The sequence below is a fragment of the Microtus pennsylvanicus genome, chromosome 11 (genome assembly GCF_037038515.1).
Source record: "Microtus pennsylvanicus isolate mMicPen1 chromosome 11, mMicPen1.hap1, whole genome shotgun sequence".
NCBI lineage: Eukaryota > Metazoa > Chordata > Mammalia > Rodentia > Cricetidae > Microtus > Microtus pennsylvanicus.
Window position 1 is genome coordinate 74,311,116 of NC_134589.1, and position 22,988 is coordinate 74,334,103.

The window sequence follows — 22,988 nt, forward strand, 5'->3', positions numbered from 1 at the left end:
AGAGAATGTGCTTCAAATGAGTGAGAGACAGAGGCAATGCTGAGACAAGAATTAGGATGGCCATTTGAAATGCTTCTGCTAAGAATTCTGTTTAGTTCAGTGCCCCATTTTTTAAATTGGGTTATTTAGAATTTTACTGTCTAAGTTTTTGAGTTCTTTATATATTTTGGAGATCAGTCCTTTGTCTGATGTGGGGTTGGTCAAGATCTTTTCCCATTCAGTAGGCTGCCTTTTTGTCTTATTGTCTGTGTCCTTTGCTTTACAGAAGCTTCTCAGTTTCAGGAGGTTCCATTTATTTATTGTTGCTCTCAGTGTCTGTGCTACTGGGTTATATTTAGGAAAGTGGTCCCCTGTGCCCATGCATTGAGAACTACTTCCCATTTTCTCTTCTATCATGTTCAGTGTGGTCAGATTTATATTGAGGTCTTTAATCCATTTGGACTTGAGTTTCGTGCATGGTGATAGATATGGATTTTTTGCATTCATCTACATGTTGATCTAGTTGTGCCAGCACCATTTGTTGAGGAGGCTTTCTTTTTGTGGATTAATATCCGGTCTTCAATTTGATTACATTGGTCAATGTCTCTGTTTTTATGCCAATAGCAAGCTGTTTTCATTACTGTAGCTCTGTAATAGAACTTGATGTCAGGGAGACCTACATCAGAGCACTGGACTGAGCACCCAAGGTCCAGTTGAAGAGTAGAAGGAATGAAAATATGAGCAAAAAGGTCAAGACTATGAAGGGTTCATCCACTGAAACAGTATACCTGAGCTAATGGGCGCTCACCAACTCCAGCTGGACTGGGAAGGAACAAGCATAGGACCAAACTAATTCCACTGAATGTGGTTGACAGTTGTACGGCTGGGGCAGACTGAGGGGCCACTGGCAGTGGCACTGGGATTTATCTCTACTGCATGTACTGGCTTTTGGGATCCTATTTGGATGGATATCTTGCTCAGCCTGGATGTAGTAGGGAGAGCCTTGGACCTTACACAAAGCAATGCTACTTACCCTCTCTTAGGATTAGAGGGTAGGAGGGTGTGTGGAGGGAGTGGGAGGAGGGGAGAAAGTGGGAATTTGGATTGGTATTTTTTTTAATCTAATAAAAAAGAATTAGGATGATGTGAACTGTGAATTTGAGTATTAACAGCAGAGGGTCACCCTCTCCACCACTGCTGGATGAACGGACACAGAACATAGCCCTGCAGCTGGAAAGGCTGTTTGCGCTGTCAAATCCAGATGCTGTCTTTGAAGTCTCAGGAAGAGAGCCCCTCAGAGGACCACTGGGATTCAATCTGTAGGGTAAAGACTGTCTTCAATTATGTATACATTGTCTTCAGCTCGAGACCGGAAAACCACTGCGTTTTGCAAAGCTCCAATCTTAGAGAAACGAAATGCTACCAGGCTGCAGAGAAAGAGAGAGAGAGAGATGTTGAAGAAAGAACAAGAGGTTACCTTTCAGGTCTAAGCAGAACTTTCAATCATGATGTATGCTCAGGACCCTAGGAGCCCCATTCACAAAACCTCTAACCACACAGCACCCTCCTATCCTATTAGGTCATAGAAAAGTTTATTTAATAGATAGCTGAGAGAGAGAGAGAGAGAGAGAGAGAGAGAGAGAGAGAGAGAGAGAGAGAAGTAGCTCATATTGGAATCCTTCAAGATACTAATGTAATAAAACACATAAGTTGATGATCAAGACAGAGAGATATCTTTTCATCAAAATGAGGTACCTAAGCAGAATGTTCGTTTTGGAACTGGGCTAGATGACTTGTGTGTTTACTTTGCACTGTGATGCTTTCAAAAGACTAAGGAGAGCCTGGTTGCCTGAGTGCCATCCCTGGAGCCCAGAGAAAAGGCAGAAGGAAAGAGCCAGCCCCACAGTGTTGTCCTCTGACCTCCACAGGTGCCACACATTGCTTCCCTCCACATACATACATCATGCTCACAGTGATACAAAGTTTTCTTTGTTTAAAAAGAAAGAGTTTTGAAACTTGCATGGCATCTAACCCTCTAACACTAAGCATGGAATAGAAAACATGTCAAGTCACAAAGCAGCTGTAGCTGCTGGTCTGGGGCACAATTTCAAGGCTACTGTATGCCACACATGCGCAGACACTGCATGCACACAAACAGCAGAAACTGCACTGGAAGGAATTTGGGGAGAGCACAGCAGGTCTTTTCACTTCCCCTATCCTACAGCTGTGGGAGGGGCTTCCCTTGGAAAGTTCATTCTATACCCATGATCATCAGGGTGGGCACAGTGGACTGATATTTGAGCTTCTAGAACTCATGGAGGAGCAAACCAGAGAAGAAAACAGACTAAGTCAGGGGTGATGCTTTGACAGTGGGGTTTTGTCATTTGTGGTCAATTCTACCACTGAAATGTAGAACCGAAATGAGCGTCTTTAGTCGGCCACATAGGAACGAACACCTGTGCTGAGAATTACACAGGACGAGAGAGAGCAAGCTCCGCTCTGCCTGGACAGTCACACATGAAGGGAAACAGTGTAGGGTCAGGATATTCATGAGTCATCTTGATATAGCTGACAGAAAAAGTCATGAGAAAAAGCCTAGAATCTTTTATGTATTGGTTAGTGGGGTTTTGTGGCTTGCTTTCTTGTTTTTTAATTATATTTTATTTATTTATTTATTCATTCATTCATTCACTTATATTCATTTGCTTGTGACAGGGTCTCACTATTTTTTTCCTGGCTATCTTGTGACTTCTTCAAAGATCAGACTAAGCTGAAATCATAGAGACCTACTTGCCTCTGCCTGCTGTGTTGGCATTAAAGGGGTGAGCCACTACACCTGGCCTTATTTATTTTTCGACAGTGTTGCTACAAGTCTGGGCTGGAACTAAACTTAGAGCCCTCCTGCATTTACTTACTGAGTGTGGAAATAACAGGTGTGTGCCCCCTCACCCGACTTCTCCCCTCTTCTTTATGTGCTGTGTTTTCTCCAATATTTTCTTTTAAATTAAAAGTGATTAAAAAGTAACGTTGGGGACTGAAGAGTTGATCAGCAGTTAAGGATGCTTGTTGTACAAACCAGAGAACCAGAGTTCAGATGTTGCCTTAGGTAACAGGTAGAACATCTCCTGCATGCCTGTAACCCAGCACTGAGGGAGAGACAGACAGGAGGATCGCTCGGGCTCTGGCTGTTGCAAAAGCAAGCAATGTGAACTGCAGGTCCCAGGGGCACTCTGTATCAAAGCAGAGAGTGAGAGATAGAGGAGGACGCTCACTGCCCTCCTCTGGCCTCCATGTGTGTGTTCTTGCACACTCTCATCCCTGGCCTCTCCATGTCCCTGTCCCCTGTTTCTTCCCCACCTCTACCTATCCTACCCTTATCTTACTCACATTAAAAAAAATGTGAATTAAATGTTTCAAAAAGATGCCTTATCAATACAGGAACAAAAATTATGGACTAAAATAATGTTGTGTTCTTCCAACTCTAAGGGATGGCTCCTTTTTCTTTTTCAGAAAGAGTTAGTGTTAGTTTGCTTTATATTATTTTATTTACCAGTTAGATCTATAAGCATGGGCTCCTGAGGTGGAGGCCAGTGTAGTGTGACCTCATATTTACAGACTTGTTTTTAATCAATAGGATGAGACTAATTATTGTTTCTACCTTATAGATTTATTACTGTGAAGGGAAGAAGTGACTGATAAGAAAAAGCTAACTGTATCAGGAACTTCTAATGGACTGGCTCAAGACCCAGTCTGTGGCTTGATTCTTACGCTTAACATAGACATAGGTAAGTCTATGGAGAACAGTCTGAAGGACATGGAGTTTTTGCTGAAATACATACATAGCCCTGTGTACATCCAATCTTTAGCCAATTGAAGAAAAGTACATGGCTGTAGACTAAGGCAGATAACACTAGAGAGAATAAAAGAGCCCCAAGTACAGTGAACAAGACAAGAGCAGTGAAGCCTGGCAAAGCAGACACCAGTGTAGTGAGTGGAGGGGACTGATGTGGAGATACTGGCCATTCACAGTTCTGTCGCACTCCCAGCAGACTCAGAAATAATCTTCCTCTAAATTTTATGCTCCCTTGGGTCTTCCTCAAACACCTCACCACCTAAGCACGTCATTCCCTGCACACATGGCCCAAAGCACCTAAAAGGACTTTTGTACTAGACTATATGCTCTGTCATACATTTTATCAGTTTATAATAAAAATAAATACTTGATGAAAGAAGACACTGAGGAAGCAAGAGTGGATGGAAGTAACTCCTTCAATACCAGCTCCAGGGAGCAAAGCCTACAATTAATCCAGTGTCTACCTATAAGAGATTAGAATCAACAGGTCTTCTGTTTCTGTCATACCATAAATCAGGGAAAGACAGAATGCAGATAATACCTTTGAGAAATGAGGATAATAAGAAAGGGACTCATTAAAATTTATTTTGGGATACAACCTACAGAATGGAGGCCAGCCATTGTGGAACACACCTGTAATCCCAGAGTGAAAGACTCAGAGGCAGGAGGATTGCGCGTTCCAGCCTGGCCTAGCTACATAGCAAGTTCCAGGCCAGTCTGGACTACATAGTGAGTCCTGTCTCAAATCAACCAACCCAGCAATGAATCAATTAGTAGAGAATGATTTAGTACAAAAGAGAGCATATTCCCAAGATTGTTGTTCAAAAAGATTCAACACAATCCATGCCAGCTTACCTTAGAGACTGAGACTTGTTTCTCGCACCGATGTACCCTATATTGGGGTGGGAGGAGGTGGGAGAAGATGAAGAGAAAATTGCACATGTCATCAGAGACACTCATGACACTTTCCCCTAAACAAGGATGTTGTCTCTATTTTTGATTGAACCGTCCTCGGGTAACTTTGGGTAATTCCTTTCTGTCCCCCACAGGAAGGATTGTCTACCCCTTCGCTGTCTGGTGTATTCACCCACGTGACCTAATGTACTAGAGTGAAAGGGACTTTGTTCACTAAGACAAACAAAAAGTCTCAATTTTTTTTTCCTAATGGATTGCCAGAGAACAAACCCGTAAGGGAAAAAGAAACAACTTTGGACTAAGGAAGGGAAGACACTTGTGGTATTTTACTCAATTTCTATGTAATTTTCCCTTTCAGACATGATCTGATATGTAGCCCAGGCTAGCCACAGACCTTAAGGATGCTGGTATCATAGGCACATGACACTGCCACCACCTTAAATAATCATTTTGGATAAACAACATTTAAATGATTAGAGGGAACCATCTGAAATCTGACAGGCATATCCTTATTCCCCATTTCCTATGAAGCAGGTTAGTAACGGGCTCATGCATGGAGTTTTGTAAAGCCCATGGCTGAAGTTCATTGACTTCACAGAGAGAAACACTGTGTACAGCTGTACAGCTCATGGAAACAGCATGTAGGCCTGGGTGCCACCTTCAAATTGTCCGTTCCAGCATTAGTCAGGGGGCTTCCTACCAATGTCTCATTTGCCTCTTCTACTAAGTATATTACAGAATATTCAACAGTATCATTATGGGAAACAAACAAGATTCCAAGGGTAGAACAGGAGAGAACACATCAAAGGTGTTTTAGTGATTTAAAAAAAAAACCAAACCTATCAGAAATCTCTTGTGCAGTAATATTTAATTTTTTATGGAGAATATAATGATTTTATTTTTGATGGCAATGACTGAAAAACAAGAGGCAGGGTTAGGAACTACAGTGTTGCTGAGGACTGCAGCCTATTCTTGTGAGCCCAGCACTGGGATGTTGGAGGCCAGAGGATCTGGATGTTGGGGGCCAGTCTCAGCTACCTAGTAAGGCCAATACCAGTATGGAGTACATGAGATCACATGTACAAAACACGAATCTTTGGAGATACAGTAGCAGTGGTTGAAGCAGAGCAGAGCACTCACCAAGCATCAGAAATCAGTCACAGAGCTCTTTACATCCTAACACATCCCTTGGGGAGGAGAGGGTTTAACACGAGAGCCTTAGCTCTGGGGATACACAGGCCATGTGAACTCAAAGCCCCTGTTGCATGTGCAGATGCTTAAAGACAGACAGAGAGCCGTGGCTCTCCTTCCTTGGGGACAGCTGTGACATGACTTACTGGTGATAACCACGGTGCTCACAAGCAGCAGCAACAGCAGGACAGCAATGGGGATGCTGATATAGAAGCCTCTAGTCATGTTCTTCTGTGCCTTCCCTGAAGGGATCAATTCCTAAGGAAACAATACATAAAATAACAGTAGAAATAAATAAACAGCAGTAAACACAAGAGACACCAAGTAAGAGGAACAGAAAACATATGCTCGACATTAACCTAGACTCTGGGTTCTAGAGATTCATCTTTGCTTGCCTGTGGCTAGTCTGGAATATGCAGGAAGACCCAGGGATCTGAGGTGGTAATGGGCAGTGGAACTCTGAGACAATGTGAAATCAGTGTATTTGGTGATGATGGAAACTATGGTGGTCTATGTTGCTCGAGGCGATTACCTCGAGGTAGATGCCTCAGCAAAATTCTAATCATGTACTTAATGTGGGTTCATACATCATGTATATGATTATGTCTGCCTTAGTAGTCAAAAGGTATTTGCTAAATGTATCATCTTATGGTATTAAAAAAAATAGATCATTTCTCAGTTAACTTGCTCTCAGTGTGCTCAGGTCTTAGCCTGGTCCTTTATCACAGACCCTACTTGTCCTGTAAATGCAACTCAAGATTCCATACAAATAATAGCAAATGATCAGCATGGAAGTATATACACACAGACAAACTTGGCAGGTTATATTAAAGTTTTTAGGAATATATTTATATATTAAATATGAATATATGTAATATATAGTACATAGCATATACAGTTAATAGTTATATGTATGAATAATTACATATATTACTATATTATATATAATGTACAATGATATATAACATATTATATATGAGTTAATATATTTTATATATATATATTAAAAATTAAAGAAACAGAAACCATGAATTATAAAGAAAGCAAGAAGAGAGTATATGGAAGGGTCTGTGAGTTCCAGGACAGCCTGGTCTACAGAGTGAGTTCCAGGACAGGCTCTAAAAGCTTCAGAGATACCCCGTCTCAGAAAACCAAAGAAAAACAAACTTACTTTCAGTCTTTATGTTATGTTCTGTCAATAGGTATCAGTGTCTTTGGCCATTTGGCCCTGCGGAGATATGTCCAGATATGTAGAGAATGTCTTGAAGTGTCTTGTTGTTGATTGATGGTTTTTGGCAGTTCAAGCCCAGGGCTTTGCACATGCTAACAAGGGTGCTGCTACTTCCAATAGCCATATAATTCTCACAACCTCTATCTGGCTGTTTACTTACCTCAATCATGATTTTTTTTTCTGTGCTAATTACATACATTAAAACAAACCTTGTTTCTTCCTGGAACCCAAACAATTCTATTGATAAATTTACTTTGACTATTTGTAGAGATAGAACTCTGTCAAGAATTCTGGAAGCAGGGTGCCTTGAATTTTTCTCAAGCTTAGCATACAGAAACTCCAGGAAGAATCATGCAAAATCTAGAATGTCTGAGGACTTAATAGCTCATGTGGAGGTTTGTGTATGGAAAAAAATATCACTAATGGGGTCTACAGAGAATGGTCAATGGGCAGAAAAGCAATATAGGGGCAGTAAATGAAATCTTGAATTTAAACATCCTATGTAAGAACCATATTCTTTTTAATTTCTTTATTTTTATACATTTATATGTTCATTCCTCTACAGTTTTGAGGCACCATCTCACTATTTAGCCCAAGTTGCCTAATGGCTGGCTTCAAACTTCTGATATCATTAATTAACTTCCTGAATCCTAAGACTAAGGAAGAAGACAATATATCTGATTCGTGACTTTTCTTCATTTTTTTAATGCGACTCTCTGTAAACTAATTTTATAGACAAAATCTTTAAGTACAAATTGTTTCCCGAAAAAACATAGAAGCAAATACAGCTAATAAATTAGAGGGCTATGCTTACAGTGTAATTATTCCAAGAGTCGTCTGACGATATCACAGTGTTATTCCAATCTGTTCAACAAGAGAGAAAATTAATTATAAATATAAGAATTTAGATGTTTTTACTATAACTGTAAATATTACCCACAATGCCAATGTGTCTTTTCCATGTAAGGGTGGGATTTAATTTGGACAACAAATTTTGAACATTTACGTGTTTGAAGTGTATTTAAAATGTCTATTTTATATAACAAGGAATCTTTTATTTTCATTGTTTCTATGTATTTATCAATGAAACACAGAGTCCTCTTTCCACTGATGTCTGGCATATATAAGGTTTGTAACATCCTGACAAGGAGCCCCTTAGTTACATTTTACAGATGTATAAGAATGTAGTAGGAGCTGCAGGCCTGCTTTTCGTCCCCCCCCCCCCCCCGGCTCCCACACGGCTAGCTTTACACCAGAAATAACAACACACAAACTGTATTCTTTTAAACACTACTTGGCCCATGATATCTAGCCTCTTCTTGGCTAACTCTCGCACCTGGACTAGTACATTTCTAATAATGTGTGTAGCACCCCATGGTGCACTTACTGGGAAGATTCTAGCCTAAGTCCATCCTGGGTGGGAGCTTCATCGTGTCTGCTCCAGAGAGCAGAGCTAGCAAGTCTGAGCTCACTTCTTCTTCCTCCCAGCATTCTGTTCTGTTTACTCCACCCACCTATGTTCTAACCTATGAGGGCCAAGCAGTTTCTTTATTTTTTAACCAATGACCTTCCTCCATCAGAAGAAGACATCAGATGACTATATAGTTCAGATTTTAGCGAATGGCAGACATTTCTGCTGTCAGTATACACGCAGTGCCCACACAATGAGCAAAAACACTACTGGTCTATGGGAGTCCCCAACAACTGTCAAAGCTGACATTGCCCAGCACGAATAAAGTTGAATGACTCATAGCTCCCCTCATACTCACTTTATTGTGTTTAAATTTCACTCTCTGTGAGAGCCCTGATAAGGAGCCAAAGGCAATGACTAGGTGTAGGCAGCATCTACAGTCTGGGCTCTGTTTGTGACCTAGAACCTTAAGTAAGACCTTGCAGGAACAAGAGGAAGTGATTCAGTAAGGTGAAGCTGAATCAGAGAAAACTTGAACTCAGTCCTGACCATATTCATTAGCAAAGGGACCTCATAATCCAGGTGCTGCAATAAGCACTTAGGAATGCACGCATGGGCACTCAGCACTGTCGGAAACACGGGCGATGTTACTATTGTTATGTGATGGAAGGAGCAGGGAGCAGGGGCGTGAATGCTGTGGAGTTCACTTTAGAAATATCGTACCGCTTGTGTAATGAGGATAACATTCAACAACTTCTCCAAAGAAGTGTGCCTAGAATAGGGGACAAATGGAAAGGTGTTTGTGTCTTCAAGGGGAAGTAAAGAGTTTCCCCAATCTAGTGGTGACATAAATTACCATAAACTAATGAAATGGGCTGGTACATAAGGTTCCTGGCAGGCACAGATATGAAAGGCAGGTGTGGCCCATGTGACACCCAAATCCCTTTCGATTCTAATATTTCTTGCTTTTGCAGAATATTTACCAAGGGAGAGATTCCAAGAGCACAGTAAGGACTCACCAGGAGCCTCAAGTTACAAGGCCAAATGCCAGAAGTCTCAAGGAAACCAGGGACCCAGCTGCTTCGTTCCCTGCTCCCCTCGGCAAAGCTCTCCTCTGAGCAGGGTTAGGTGACATGGCCTTACAGAGCCTGAACCCCTCCTTCCTTCTTCTTCACACCTGGGAACAGTGGCAGACAGTGGCTCCTGCTGCCTTTTGTTTAGATCTAGTTTCATTTTGTTTTTCTGCCTGGAAACAGTTCACACTAAGGATTTCCCTCTCAACATCCAGAGGTCACCATTACCTAATCCTTCCTGGTTCTGTGGGTAAAATTGTGGCTTTAAATTAACTAGAGTCCAGGAAAGCCTAGGAAAAGGTAAGCCACAGATATGAGACCACAGAGAAGCAGCTTCTGAGAATATTGAGTCACTCTCATATGCACACGCACACACACACACGCACAACCACCCAGAATCCTGCAGGACTGGCCCTGTTAGGCGGTACCTCAAGGACATATGGGTCAGCTCTGCACCACAAAAGGCAGCATGTGGAAGTCTCAACTGACCCCTGTTGACACCATGGAGCTGGCTGAGAGAGATGGCAGAGCCCAGCATCTCCACAGCTGGTCAAGCAGCACATGCCACTACAGTTTTAAGGAGAAGAAGTATAGGATCCAACCAGAGTGTGGACGGTGGGACAGTGTGTACCGAGCGAGTGAGGATCAGTGCTCAGCGCTTCAAGTCTATGTGGTGCTGCTGTTCGTACACTCAATGCCCCTTAGTCCACTTGGGTTGTTATTCCAAAATTGCTTAGAGTGAGTAAATTATAAACAAAAGAAATGCATTGGTTATAGATCTAAAGGCTGGGAAGTCCCAGATCCAGACACGAGCTGACTGGGTAGCTGCTGAGGGCTCCTTTGTTCAGAGATGATACTTCTTGTGTGTCCCCAAGGGAAGGAAAGGGGAAACCAGCCCCATCAGCCCTGTCACAAAGGATCTAACACTGTGCACGAACATCTTACTTTTATATCCTAATCACCTTCCAGATGACCATTTCATCATTGAGACCTTCTCAAGGTAGCAGCATCACACTGGTGATGGTTCCCACACACTGTCTGCCTTGTGCTGTGGAATTCTCCTCTCTCTACATCCATCTATCTATCTATCTATCTATCTATCTATCTATCTATCTATCTATCTATCATCTATCTATCTATTTATCTATGTATCTATCTATCTATCTATCATCTATCTTTCTTTCTTTCTATCTATCTCGAGGTTGATTGACAAGATCTCTTATCCTCCAACCATTCCTTTACTAAGAGTAATTTCCAATATTTTCTAACTCATCTTCCGTTGCTCACCAAAGGCTTCCACATGGAACACTCTAGTGCAGCCTGTGTTTCCCTTTCCTTCCTGGAGTCACTACTTTGTTCCCACCAATAGCTCACTTCACATGCAGAGCTGAGCTCTTGCCTCTCCAGGAGTCCTCTCAATGCTTCCCTTTTCAGAACAGGAGAGGATCTTAGAGTAAGTTGGTTATGGCCCGACAGGAATTCCTAAATCTTGGTTTCCTCATGGGCCCCTCAGTGTCTTTTAGGATCCTCACTACAACCTGATCCTTACATTTGCACGACACCCTCCTGCTCTGCTCTACCTTCCTGTTTCGCCTTGGCGCTCAAACATTTAAGAGGATGTGACTGTCTTTCTGAACTAATAACAGGACAACACAAATGTCAGGCAGTCACACTTTACCCAATCCAGTTCTTGATACAATACATCATGAACTTAACTTTCTTCCCCAGCCTGGGTCCCTTTCTCCCCTATTCTTACAACCCCCCCCCCCATATTCCATGAACAGTGTCTGGGGCACCAGGATGAGCACAGGAAGTGGATGTGAGGAAACACATTCTCATCTGAGAGCAGCTAGAGCGTCTGCCTTCTCCCTGGACTTTCAACCCCCAAGTGCAATTCTTTAGGAAACTCACAATAGAAAAATAAGATTACACTAACACTAGGCATGTGGCCCAGTCCTTCAGGGTCCTCCTGATTGAAATTACCTGAAGGCCAGCGAGAGGAGAGGGAAATCTATACCTCCTGTCATATTACCCTAACAACAAAAATGAAAAGTTCTGTGACATCTTCTCTTGGCAGAATCCAGCTTTACCCCAGGCGAAGGGCAGCTTTTAGGACGCCTTGGGAATCCCTCTAAGAGCTCTCTTTTCACTCCCAGATAAAGGTGTGAACCTATGCTTGCTTTCAGGATGATAATTTGAAACATGAACTATATAGCCTCACTCTAAAACTTGAGCGTGTTAAATCATGTCTTAAAATGTTGAATTTGATGTTTGTGTTTTTATCCCTAAAAGGACATATGTTGGACTTTTCAGGCTACATGAATAAACTGAGAGCTCCTTAAGCAAAACTTTACAAGGCATCCATTGCTCTTTGGAAGGATGGTGTATGACGTCTTTGCAGTGAGGTTGCAAAAACAGCATAAACCCTCCAAATATCCCTGCTTACAACCTGGGAGTCAGAAGAACCCGCTTCCAACTCAAGCAACTAGGGACAGAGTCTGAGCCACTCTCTGTCTTCATGACTTCCACCAGGAACTGTCAGTTCTTGTCACTATGAAAGAGGGACAGATCACAGCTATATAGGACATAATTGTCAGAGAGGCACTACATCATGGAACATGGAAAATGCTGCCTGATGTTCAGGAAATGCTAAAAGTCATCTTCCCTGAACTATGGCCTTAGCTGGATGGCCCAGTTTCAGAATGGATGTCAAGGGTCAAGGGTCTCCCTACCCCTGCCTCTAATTCTCAGTCGGTCCTTACATTTTCAGCACAAAGTCATGTTCAACTGATCCAGATTCCATCAGCTTTCCTAGAGCAATGATCCACCAAAGTCTGGCTCGAGTGAATCCCGGGGAACAGAGAGATGGTGTCCTCCATCTTCAAGCTCTTACACAGCAGAGGGTGAATGCAACTTAAGACTGGAAAATTACAGACTTTGTGAGGCTGTTGTTGGGACACAGCTAAGAACTCTTCACCTATATTATATTTCTGTCTTGACTCAGTATCTGTGTGTCCTACAGACACTTATAATAAGGAGTCTGGGTCCTAAGCCACATTGAAATTTACCTGGTGTGTGAGTCTGCGTGTGCGCTGGTGTTGTAGGAGCAGAGGTGGAGACTCTGGGTGATGCTGGTATATGTGCGGGTCCTGTTGACAGAGTCGTGGGTCTCCCTGTAGTTGTGGGTCTTCCTGAAGTTGTGGGTCTACCTCCGGTTGTGGGTCTTTCTGCGGTTGTGCGTCTTCCTGTTATTGTGGGTCTTGTTGGAGGACTTGTGGGAATTTCTGGATTCGGAAATCAAGATGAAACAAGGATGAGTCAACAAGAAGAGAGAAGAGCTTTTGTTGTAGTTGTAGCACCAGTGAGAGGCTCCCCACCAAGGCTCCTCTCCTGAACACACATCTTTGTCACTGACCAACAAGGACAGGGTAGGGCAGGGCAACGGAGACAGCTCCCCAATAGGAGACAAATGCACTGACAACATGGAGATGAGAACAGAGCCCGTTCCTAAGGACACTTTATAAATGACAGATGTCAGGTCCTCTGGTCTCTCCGCATCTCTGAGACTGAGAGGGTACAGGGGACTAGGACTTCTCTCAGTGATGACTGACTTCACGCACAGTTTCCAGGTGCAGCATGTTCCCTTCAGTCAGTCCTGAGAGGACACAGCATACAGCCCAGCATCTTAGCACACATGCCCCCCACAAATCCCAACACCAATGGGATTTTCACATTTGGGTAGAGAGCAGACATTGACTTCTATGGTTTCTTCTAATCTAAGAGAGACAAGCTGAATGCCTCTTATCCAAAAATGCTTGGTACCCAGAGTTTAAGAATTTAAGTCTTCCTGAACAACTTGGAATATCTGGAATATAAATAACACCTTATATGTCGGGCTTAGATATAAACATGGATTGATGTAGCATTCATAGAACTACGCATTACACATATAGACCTTAAAAGATAACTTTATAAACTGTGAATGATGCTGCATGTGACAGTTTCACGGCATTGAATTATCCAGGTGTATTATCAAGTCTGTACTCAAAAAAGATCCAGATTTTAGAGCACTGTAGACTTTTGATGTTTGGGTTAGCCAGGTTCAACCTATGATTCACAAATCAACAGCATCTCAAGTGCTGTAAGCCTCCAAGCAGCTGCTGATAGTCTCAGTGTGCTGGGTTCTAAGACAGGAACTAAGGCAAAGTGGTGCTGGCGTCACAGTCAGCCAGGACTCAAACTGTCTGTGTCAGCAGACAGGCCATCCCTGTAAGTTATCTCCCTCGATCTTAACACTGTTAACTACAAAACAAGACCTCAACAATGAGGAATAGTTGCTTTGAAAACTCTTCTTTATGTGGGATACTCTTCTAATTCCTCAATCCACTGTGTGTTTATCTTTAAATAAAGAAAACCTGTACTGTTCCTACAAAGTGCAGGGAGGTGGGTGTGGAGCATCCCCCCTAAATTCAATACATTTATTTATTCATTTATTTGTGTGTTGGTGAGATGTCACAAATGTGGATGTCAGGGGATAACTCTGCAGAGTCTGTTCTCTCCTTCCACCATGTGGGCCCAGGGATTGAACTCAGGTTACCAAGCTTAGCCCTGGGCACCTTTCCCCACTGAGCCAGCTCACTGACTCTCAGGCCACTTTTATGTAGAGGGTCAGATGTAAGCGTTTTTGTTTCAGGAACATTAAAAATGAGTGTTCAGGAGCAAGTCCTCCTGTCAATCATTTTGAAAGTCATTGCTGACAATATAGCAAGGAGTGGGTGTGGCTGTGCTGCAGTAAATCTATTCACACCAGCAAGTGGGTCTATTACAAACCTGGCCTGGTTAGTTCGCTGACCGGTCTAATGTGTCACCCTCCCTAGAGAGTGAAAATCTCTGAAGGAGAGAACAGCAAGCACAGGAACAATCTTTCTGAAGATCACTATGAGAACAACCAGGAAAGACTCAACAGATTAGGAGCTATGGTACACTTGCTCTGGGGAATTATTCTCCCAAGTAGTGGAAAAGTCCAAAGGAGCCAATAAGGGTCCTAGGACAGGGGGATAGGTCTTCCACTGTGCTAAATCATGAGAAAATGTCGACTTGTCTGTTAAGGGATGAAGCAGAGTTGCTGGATCACTTATAGACTCACTCAAATAGTGACTTTGTAAGCACTGACCTGTTAACAAACTTCTAAATTCATAAAACCTTCAATTAATGAACTGAAATTAATAATTTTATGCTATGATGCCATGTCCATCCTTCTTCTGGTGCTGAGGATATAACCCCAGGGTTAAAGGCAGGAATGTGTGATAGACAAATGTCTTCCCAAACTACAACTGTAATTGTTTAAGTAAAATGCTTGCAGGATCCCCAAGTGGCTTCAGTGGGCAGCAAGGCCATGAGACCATACTGCAGGACTCCAAAGAGGTGGCAGGCAGCGGGCAGCAGGCTGCAGGTCCCGAGAGTAGCCAGTCCCAGACAGGGATGGTACATTTCCCCAAGTGGCTGCATTGGGCCATGAGTAACAGGCAGGTAGCCGCATGGTGGTGAGAGACCTCAATGGGACAGCCAGTCCCACAAGGAGAGACAGACAGATGGGTAAGCCATGAGACCATGCTGCAGGTCTCTGAAGGCACCTGGTCCTGGGCAAGGAGTCATGCAGCAAACAAGAGACAGAGACATGGATAGGCACACCATGCAGAGTGAGGTTGGATATTTATTTAGTGGGTTATGGAGGAGAAAGGGGAGAAGGGATGAAGAAGAAAGAGAGAGGGAGAGAGGGAGAGAGGGAGAGAGAGAGAGAGGAGGAGGAGGAGGAGGAGGAGGAGGAGGAGGAGGAGGAGGAGGAGGAGGAAAAGCACTTAGGCTGGAAGATAAAGATTAGCTTGCCTCCATGGAAGGGGGAGGGAGTGGGCATGGTTTATCTCTTAAAGAGACAGAGCAGACCACTACAACAATAGCCCTTATTTGTTTATTATATTTGCAGTTCTAGGAGCAGAAGCCAAGGCTTCAGGCATGCTAGACAAATTTCTACACATCCCCCAAGGGAGTTGTTTTATAAGAAAACTCTCTCTTACTCCCCTCCCCTGCATCAGGTCTGTCACCTCTCTCTTTCTCTCTCTCTCTCCACCCCCCCCCCGTGTGTGTGTGTGAGTGTGTGTGTGTGTGTGTGTGTGAATGTGGGTTTGTTCTCTTGTGAGTGAGTACCCTTGGAGGCCAGAGTCATTAAACTTCATCTAGGTAAATAATATAATTTCACACCTGTGATAGGTACTTGGAACCTTAAGTTTCTTTCCCGTTGCTGTCTCTATACATCACTCTCTGCATATCCTGCCTCAAAAATCAAACAAAGGAAAGAAGGAAGGAAGGACAGAGGGAGGGAGGGAAGGCAGGAAAGAATGAAGAGAGAGAGGGAGGGAGGAAGGGAGGAAGGAAGAAAATGTAATGAGTCTAGATTTGGGGCTTTTGTGAACTTCTTACTCTTAGAACATGGGCTTGAATCTTTAGACCAGATCCCATAGTCTGAATAGGTCAAGCCCCACCTCCTCACTGCTCTGTGAAGCAGCTAAGAAACTCTATTATGTGCCCTAACAGCTCCTCCAGATTATTGGACCTAACCAAGATCTGAAGCCCCATACTCTGTCACTTATGCTATGGTGAACCAAATCACATGACAGGAAACTTCCCTCCTGAATGAAAAAAAGAAAGGAAAGGAAGATATGACTACTCCTACCTATGGTGGAAGAGATGGTTTATCATAGATATGAGGAAGAAAACAGACAGAGGCACCCAGAAGGTTCCAGAGTGAACATGACCAGCTAACTGAACTGGCCATGTGAGGAGAGTGGAAAGACAGGAGCCAAGATTGGTGACCAACAGGTCAAGAACCCCAAAGGGCCTGTGTAGTCAAAATGGCTGGGTTATATAGGGAAGAGCAGCTGGGGGAAGGGCAGCCCAGCCGAGTCCCTGGGCTAGAGAATTGAGAGTAGGGGTGGGGTACACCAGGTACTGGCCTTGCTGAGAAAAAAGTAGCCAGTGCCTGCTTTGATATGTTAGTAAACACCTTAGTTACCCTTTACCCTGGGACCTAGCATGTAGAACTGCCACCACTAAAAGATTATAACAAGCCATACTTTCCCCTTGCTGTGGGGACCAGCCTGAGACTCCTCAGGGGGAATGCTGAGAGGATTATTTTGCAGGCTGCTCTGTGAGGAGGATGCTCTGTCTGCCTTGCCATTCCAGTAATGGCAACTATCTCTAGTCCTCCTTATCCCCATCTCCCTCCCACATTCCTGCTCTTAATGAAGCTCCTCTCCAGGTTGTAAAGAGAAGTCCTTCCTTTCCTGGAAGACTCTTCATACCCCATCAAGGAATGAAGTTGATTGTATCATTTCTGTCTAATGCTCTCCCTCCCAGCTGGAGGTCTGATCTCAGATTTTAGGCCTCTTCATTCTAAGAAAGTTCATTGGACAGAATTGTGTGTCAGCGTCTTTTACAGACTAACAGCTGTTGCTCATGCTATTACACCACCGAGTGACCATGAACAAATATTGGAGGGAATACTCTTCTATCAAGGCATTTTCATTGTTCAAGCAACACATTGTGTAAAATGATATGATGTGATTTCAAAGGCCCAAGGCAGGGCAGACAAGGAATATAACTCTCCACCTATACATGGGGCCTGTGTAGGGTTTGGCCACCGACAGGATCAATAAAGACCAGCCAGGAAGTAGGCCTGAGCTGCCATTTACCATAAGACCACATCTGTCTCCAAGAAAGACCACAAATTGAGACCATCTAGGCACCACCCAGGAACGTCCAAGGGGATGTTCTAACATTCCAAAAGAAATACCTAAACTTCCAACCGCTGTGGATGAGATCGCCAAAGGTCCCTTAGGCCAACACACACCCATCCCCTTTCACCAAGACACCCTAGACAAATGTCAGCCAACGAGGGGTCCTGAATCTTATAAATCCCCCCACCCCAAGCTCTGCCACAATAAAACCCCCACTCCAACTGAACTCCAGACTCTCCATTCTTGTACCGCCTCTAAGGAGAATATTTAAGGCTGGGTTTGGTGGCACATGCCTGTGTTCGCAACACTGAGGTCAGAGGCAGGAGGATGAGGAGAGCATGGCCATCAGAGGATAGCCTGAGATACAGGAGAGCTGGTCTTTACACAATTCAAAAGCAAGTGCTTAATCAAACATGTTCATAAGAACTTTGTGTTTTCTTGTTCTAGAAAGAGAACAGACTATTAGCAAACAGAGGACACAGCTTACTTACAAGAACTAGGGAAAGGAAACAAAGAAAGCTTACCTGGGTTGATTTCCAATGAAAAGGTCACTTTGAGATCATTGAACCATCCAGGGACCTCCACGCGACAACAATACAGACCGCTGTCACTCGGGACAACATTCTCTATTGTCAAGGACACGTTTCCTCCTGAAATATTCCCCTTTAGCTGGTATCTGCTGCTCCTCTGATAGGTGACGCGGTATCCATTGGTCCAGATAAGTGTGTTGGTACAATGAGAAGATGGACATGTCCCTTGGCCCCAGCATGTGGTGAAGATTCCACCACGGGTTGAGTAAGTACACGGCAGTGTGACAGGGTGACCCACTACCCCCTTCACTACTTCATAAGAATCCACAGCACCTGTGATGTAAGAAGGGGGGAGAGGGGAGGAAATGGAGAGTTAGTATCCAACATTTTCCCAAAATTTTGCTGTTGTTCTTAGGAAAAATTACGGGGAGGATGGGCTGCAGTCCTTCTTTTTTATTGTTTTGTTTCACTATTTTATTGGTTTGGTTTGATTTTTTGTGGGTAGGCATAAAAGGAAATGACAACTTAATTTTTGTGGTTGTTATCATTTGGTTTTCTGAGCCAGGATCTCACTTTGTAGCCTTGGCTGACCTGGAACTTGCTCCATGAACCAGGCTGACTTCAAACTCTCAGAGCTCTGCTGCCTCTACCTCCCCAATCCTATGATTAAATGTTCAGTTTTACTGCTTGAATTTGAAGACTGTAAACATTTTTGTATATTCTTCCTCAGTGTGATCATTTAATGGATACATTTGTGAGCAAAACAACTTATCTGTGGCATGATATTCACTCGCTCTTCTTCTTCTTCTTCTTCTTCTTCTTCTTCTTCTTCTTCTTCTTCTTCTTCTTCTTCTTCTTCTTCTTCTTCTTCTTCTTCTTCTTCTTCTTCTGTGTGTGTTTCTTTTGGAGACAGGGTCTTGCTCTATGCCTCATGCTGGCTGAAAAATTACATCCTCCCACCTCTGCCTCCTGAGTGTGGGGTACTTAGCATACGCCACTGAGATCAGCTCAAATGTTTCATTTTTGAACATTTTAAAACTTTATTTCAGTAAATAAAGTGGGTAATGATTGTAAACCCAGAACTCAAGAGTAAATGAGAAACTCCCTTGTATATCCAGAACTCATTTGTATTCCTAGAACTTACTTGTATACCCAAAACTCGCTTGTAGTACCAGAACTTGGGAGGTAGAGGGAGGAAAATGAGGAATTCAAGGACAACTTCAGATAATAATAAATTCAAGACAGGCCTAGATTTTGGAGACCCTCTCTCAAACTATCCCTTCTTCTTCCTCCATACTGCTAAGACAACAAAATCACTAAATCTCCCCCACTTCTGATCAAAGAGCAGAGCCAGGGCTTTGGAACAGCAGCGTTGGCTTCAATCAGAACTTTAGTAACATCAAAGTCAATATTCAGGAAGGGTTTTAGAAAAACACGTGGAGAGCCAAGCGGTGAGGGTGCACATCTTTAATCCCAGCACTCAGGAGGCTGAGGCAGGTGGATCTTTGTGAGTTCAAGAACTGGAGACCAGTCTGGCCTACAGAGCGAGTTCCGGGACTGGCTCCATAGCCAAAAAGAAACCCAGCCTCAAAACAAACAAACAAACAAAAAAGGAAAACCACCCAGGAGGGACTGAACATTATTCTGAACTTTATGATTAGCCCTTCACAAGAAAAAAAAAACCAAAAACTAATCAAAGACAGAGGTCCCTTCTTATAAGTTGATGACATTCTAGAACTTGAGCAAAACCCACTTATAAAGTAAGACCACACAGCTGAAGAATATGCAACCAGTAACTTAAAGATGCAATTTTACTTTTTTTAAAATTTATTTATTTATTAAAGATTTCTGTCTCTTCCCCGCCACCGCCTCCCATTTCCCTCCCCCCAGCCCGAAAAGCAATCAGGGTTCCCTGTCCTGTGGGAAGTCCAAGGAACCCCCACCTCCATCCAGGTCTAGTAAGTTGAGCATCCAAACTGCCTAGGCTCTAAAGATGCAATTTTAAAAACTGAAATAATTACATATAATTTTTGTGGAATGATGGAATAGAATTTCTAATACCAACAGCTTCAAAGGTTGTCTTTAAATCAACACTGAGGGCTGAGGATGGAGTTCCATGCTGTAGTGCTGGGCTAGCCCACGCTAGCCCCTCTGTTGGATCGCAGCACTGGAAACAAACAAATAAGCTAACAGAAGTACAAAACAATGAACTATGATATTCTCTAACTAATCACTTATCTGCGAGCCTAGGATGAGAGTCTGGGACATCATCCAAGAAAGCACAGTCCTAACTGCATAAAATGAGTGTATTCCTTCCTGAAGCATACGTTACTTGATTTGTCAAATACCTTGTTTTAGATCACAAACAAAATCCATGCTATTTTCATTAAGTCATAGGAATAGATTTTATTTCTCACCAGTGATCTCAGCTCTTAGGAGAATCTCAGATCTAGAGACAGGAGGATCAGAAGTTTGAGGTGATCCTCAGCTAGCTATGGAGTCGGAGGCTAGCCTGGACTAACTTAGAGCCTGCCTCAAAGACAATTATGGTGGTCCTTCTTTCTCCCTCCCATAGAAAGCTTTGAATTAGAAGGTTTTTAAGATAAATAATTGCAAATGGTTTAAACAAGCAAAAATGCACAAAGAAATGGAAAGAAGGCTGATTTTTGATTAGCCATCCTGCATGGAAAACACTGTTCTGATTTTTTATTAGCCATTGACTATCACATGTATGCATGTGCACTTAGCCCATACTTGTGTATAACATGCATGCATATGTTCCTGCCCCTTGCCTGGCATGTTCTTGGGGATCATGTTTATCTAGCCATAAGTTTTGAAATTTATACAGGTTAAGCAAGTTCTTTGGAGCTATAATTTACCTGATTCTCTGCTCATTACATAACCCATAATCAAAAAGCCCAAGGATTGTCATCTCTCCTGTCACTCTAGCCTCCTCAGCATCCCCCAGCTCATCCACTCACTTACCTGGGAGAAGTAGTATGAGGCCAGAAATGAAGACTTGAGGCTGCATCATGGTGCTGACCTGGAGGACAAGGAGAAGAAGCTCTGGTTGCTGTGGCACTCAGCACACTGTACCCAGGCAGGTCTGCATTCTGACTGTGAATCACTCAGGCCTCTCTGCCAGGGACCCTGTCCTCCCCAACACCCTCTTCTTTCCTGGTCCTTCCTCACATACAGCCAGCAATCTCACTTCTGGTCATGACATAAATAAGGTAGCAAACAGAGAAAACTGGAGGCAGAGATAAGAATGTGTTCTCTTGGTAGAACTCTAAGCAGAGACCAGCCCTTTAATGGCAAAGAAGGATTTGCCTCTCAGTGGACAAAGAGCTGTTTCTGCCCAGTAGATAAAGGAGCTGGTCCCTGAATCTCAACCACCTTAATCACTAGCAAGATGTCCTGAGCCAGAATGCTGCTGCACATGGTATCTGAGACATTTTCCTGGGGAATGTCTAGAAACACCCAGAAAAACACTGAGTACAGATCCAAACCTTCCATTCACAGAGCCCCTCCATGCCTAGATTTCCTCCTAGGTAAAATAGCACTAATGTTTGCTCAGATTTGGAGAATCTGCTGTTGAAGGAGACAATGGGTTACTTACTCACAGGCACCAAATCCTCATGGAACTCCTTAGACAACTACTTTTAAACCCAGTTATGGAGGATTTTACATGTATTCAGATTTCAATATCCAGATTTAAACATTTGCCTCTTAATTGGTAAACCATAAAAACATGAGTAAGCCTGCCTGGTACTTCATTAACTCCATTTCTAGTCAGAAAAATCCATGACTTCCTCTCAGAGAGGAAAGTGTGTCCTGTTACCAGTCTTCAAGATGGAAATAGCTTTCACGAATCTTCCATGAGCTCAGCATCTTCAGGCCGGGGGCCCTGCACTACTATACTAACAGCCCCTGTTCTTAGAAGAGATCAGAAAACTAATGCTGCAAACTGCTAGCCAAACAATGATTGTAATGAACGTCTCAAGAGTCTTATTTTTTATGGCAAGATAACTCCAGAACATATAAAACCAACATGAGACACAACTATCTTACTTTTTTTATCATGGTTCCAACCATCCTGTCCCTTTAGAGTTCTATTGAGGAAGGGCAGTGAATTTGGGCATTCACTGCCTCACACAGCTGGCTACCCTTCTTGACACAAACTGTCACTGAGCCATCTCTCAGGGTGTCCTATGACCTACTTGCTCATAAAATGAAGCAAACAGACATGGATGGTGAATAGATTTCCAGGTTCCCAAAGGAAACCTTCTCCACATTTTGAATTCAACTGAGTAGCTAGGTGAGTTCTACAATGGAGTAAGTGCCTTCCTTGCTGATGGCTGGAAATCCTTTTATTTTCTGTCTTTATATGCTTGAGAGGAACATACTAGAGGCCACCAAATTTTGAACTGTAGTTCAATGTAAAAGCCACACCTGTGAAGATCCTGCAGGGAGACTTTGGAAGGATGGAAAGTTGTAATTCAAAAGCCTTAATAGCATAAATTCTCTCTGTCCTTCTCAGTGGCCGTCTACTACTAACCCCTGCATCTCTGCTTACATCCTTGTGACAATCAGAAACAACTTCTGGAATGTATTGTTACATTTTCACACAGTCAGCTTCCACCAACCCTATAGCTAAAAATTATAGAACACCAGAAATCTAGAGAAGAGATCCTTGTGTTCTCTTGTGTCCCATCTGCCTGATGTCCCCACCAGGATCCTTGGTAAATGCACCAATTTATGACTTCCTTTTGTCCTGGGACTATAAAAATTCATGTAACCCCTCCACAGTGGAGCATGAAATTCATGATAAAACAATCTGTGCCTCGCTCACTAAAAATTGGATCACAATAATCCCTATTTCCTTTGGAATAAAAGCAGCATTCTTCTAATTCACTAAAGATTACATCTAAATAGTTCTTGTATCAGGCAGTGCATGAGCTTGCCAGGGGACACACACGGTCAGAGAATAACTATGGGTAGCTGGTTCTCTC

At 43.1% G+C, this 22,988-nt stretch overlaps 1 protein-coding gene across 1 annotated transcript; it reads right to left on the minus strand.

Annotated features, from left to right (window-relative positions):
- Window positions 1–1,291: 1,291 nt before the first annotated feature.
- On the minus strand, window positions 1,292–21,010 carry LOC142831629 (hepatitis A virus cellular receptor 1 homolog). Its single transcript, XM_075941836.1, has 7 exons — window positions 20,962–21,010; window positions 17,971–18,309; window positions 12,722–12,937; window positions 7,984–8,033; window positions 6,085–6,196; window positions 4,688–4,724; window positions 1,292–1,406 (listed from the first exon to the last, which is right to left on the minus strand). Exons 1-7 carry the CDS (start codon window positions 21,008–21,010, stop codon window positions 1,292–1,294), a joined length of 918 nt encoding a protein of 305 aa, XP_075797951.1.
- Window positions 21,011–22,988: the final 1,978 nt, after the last annotated feature.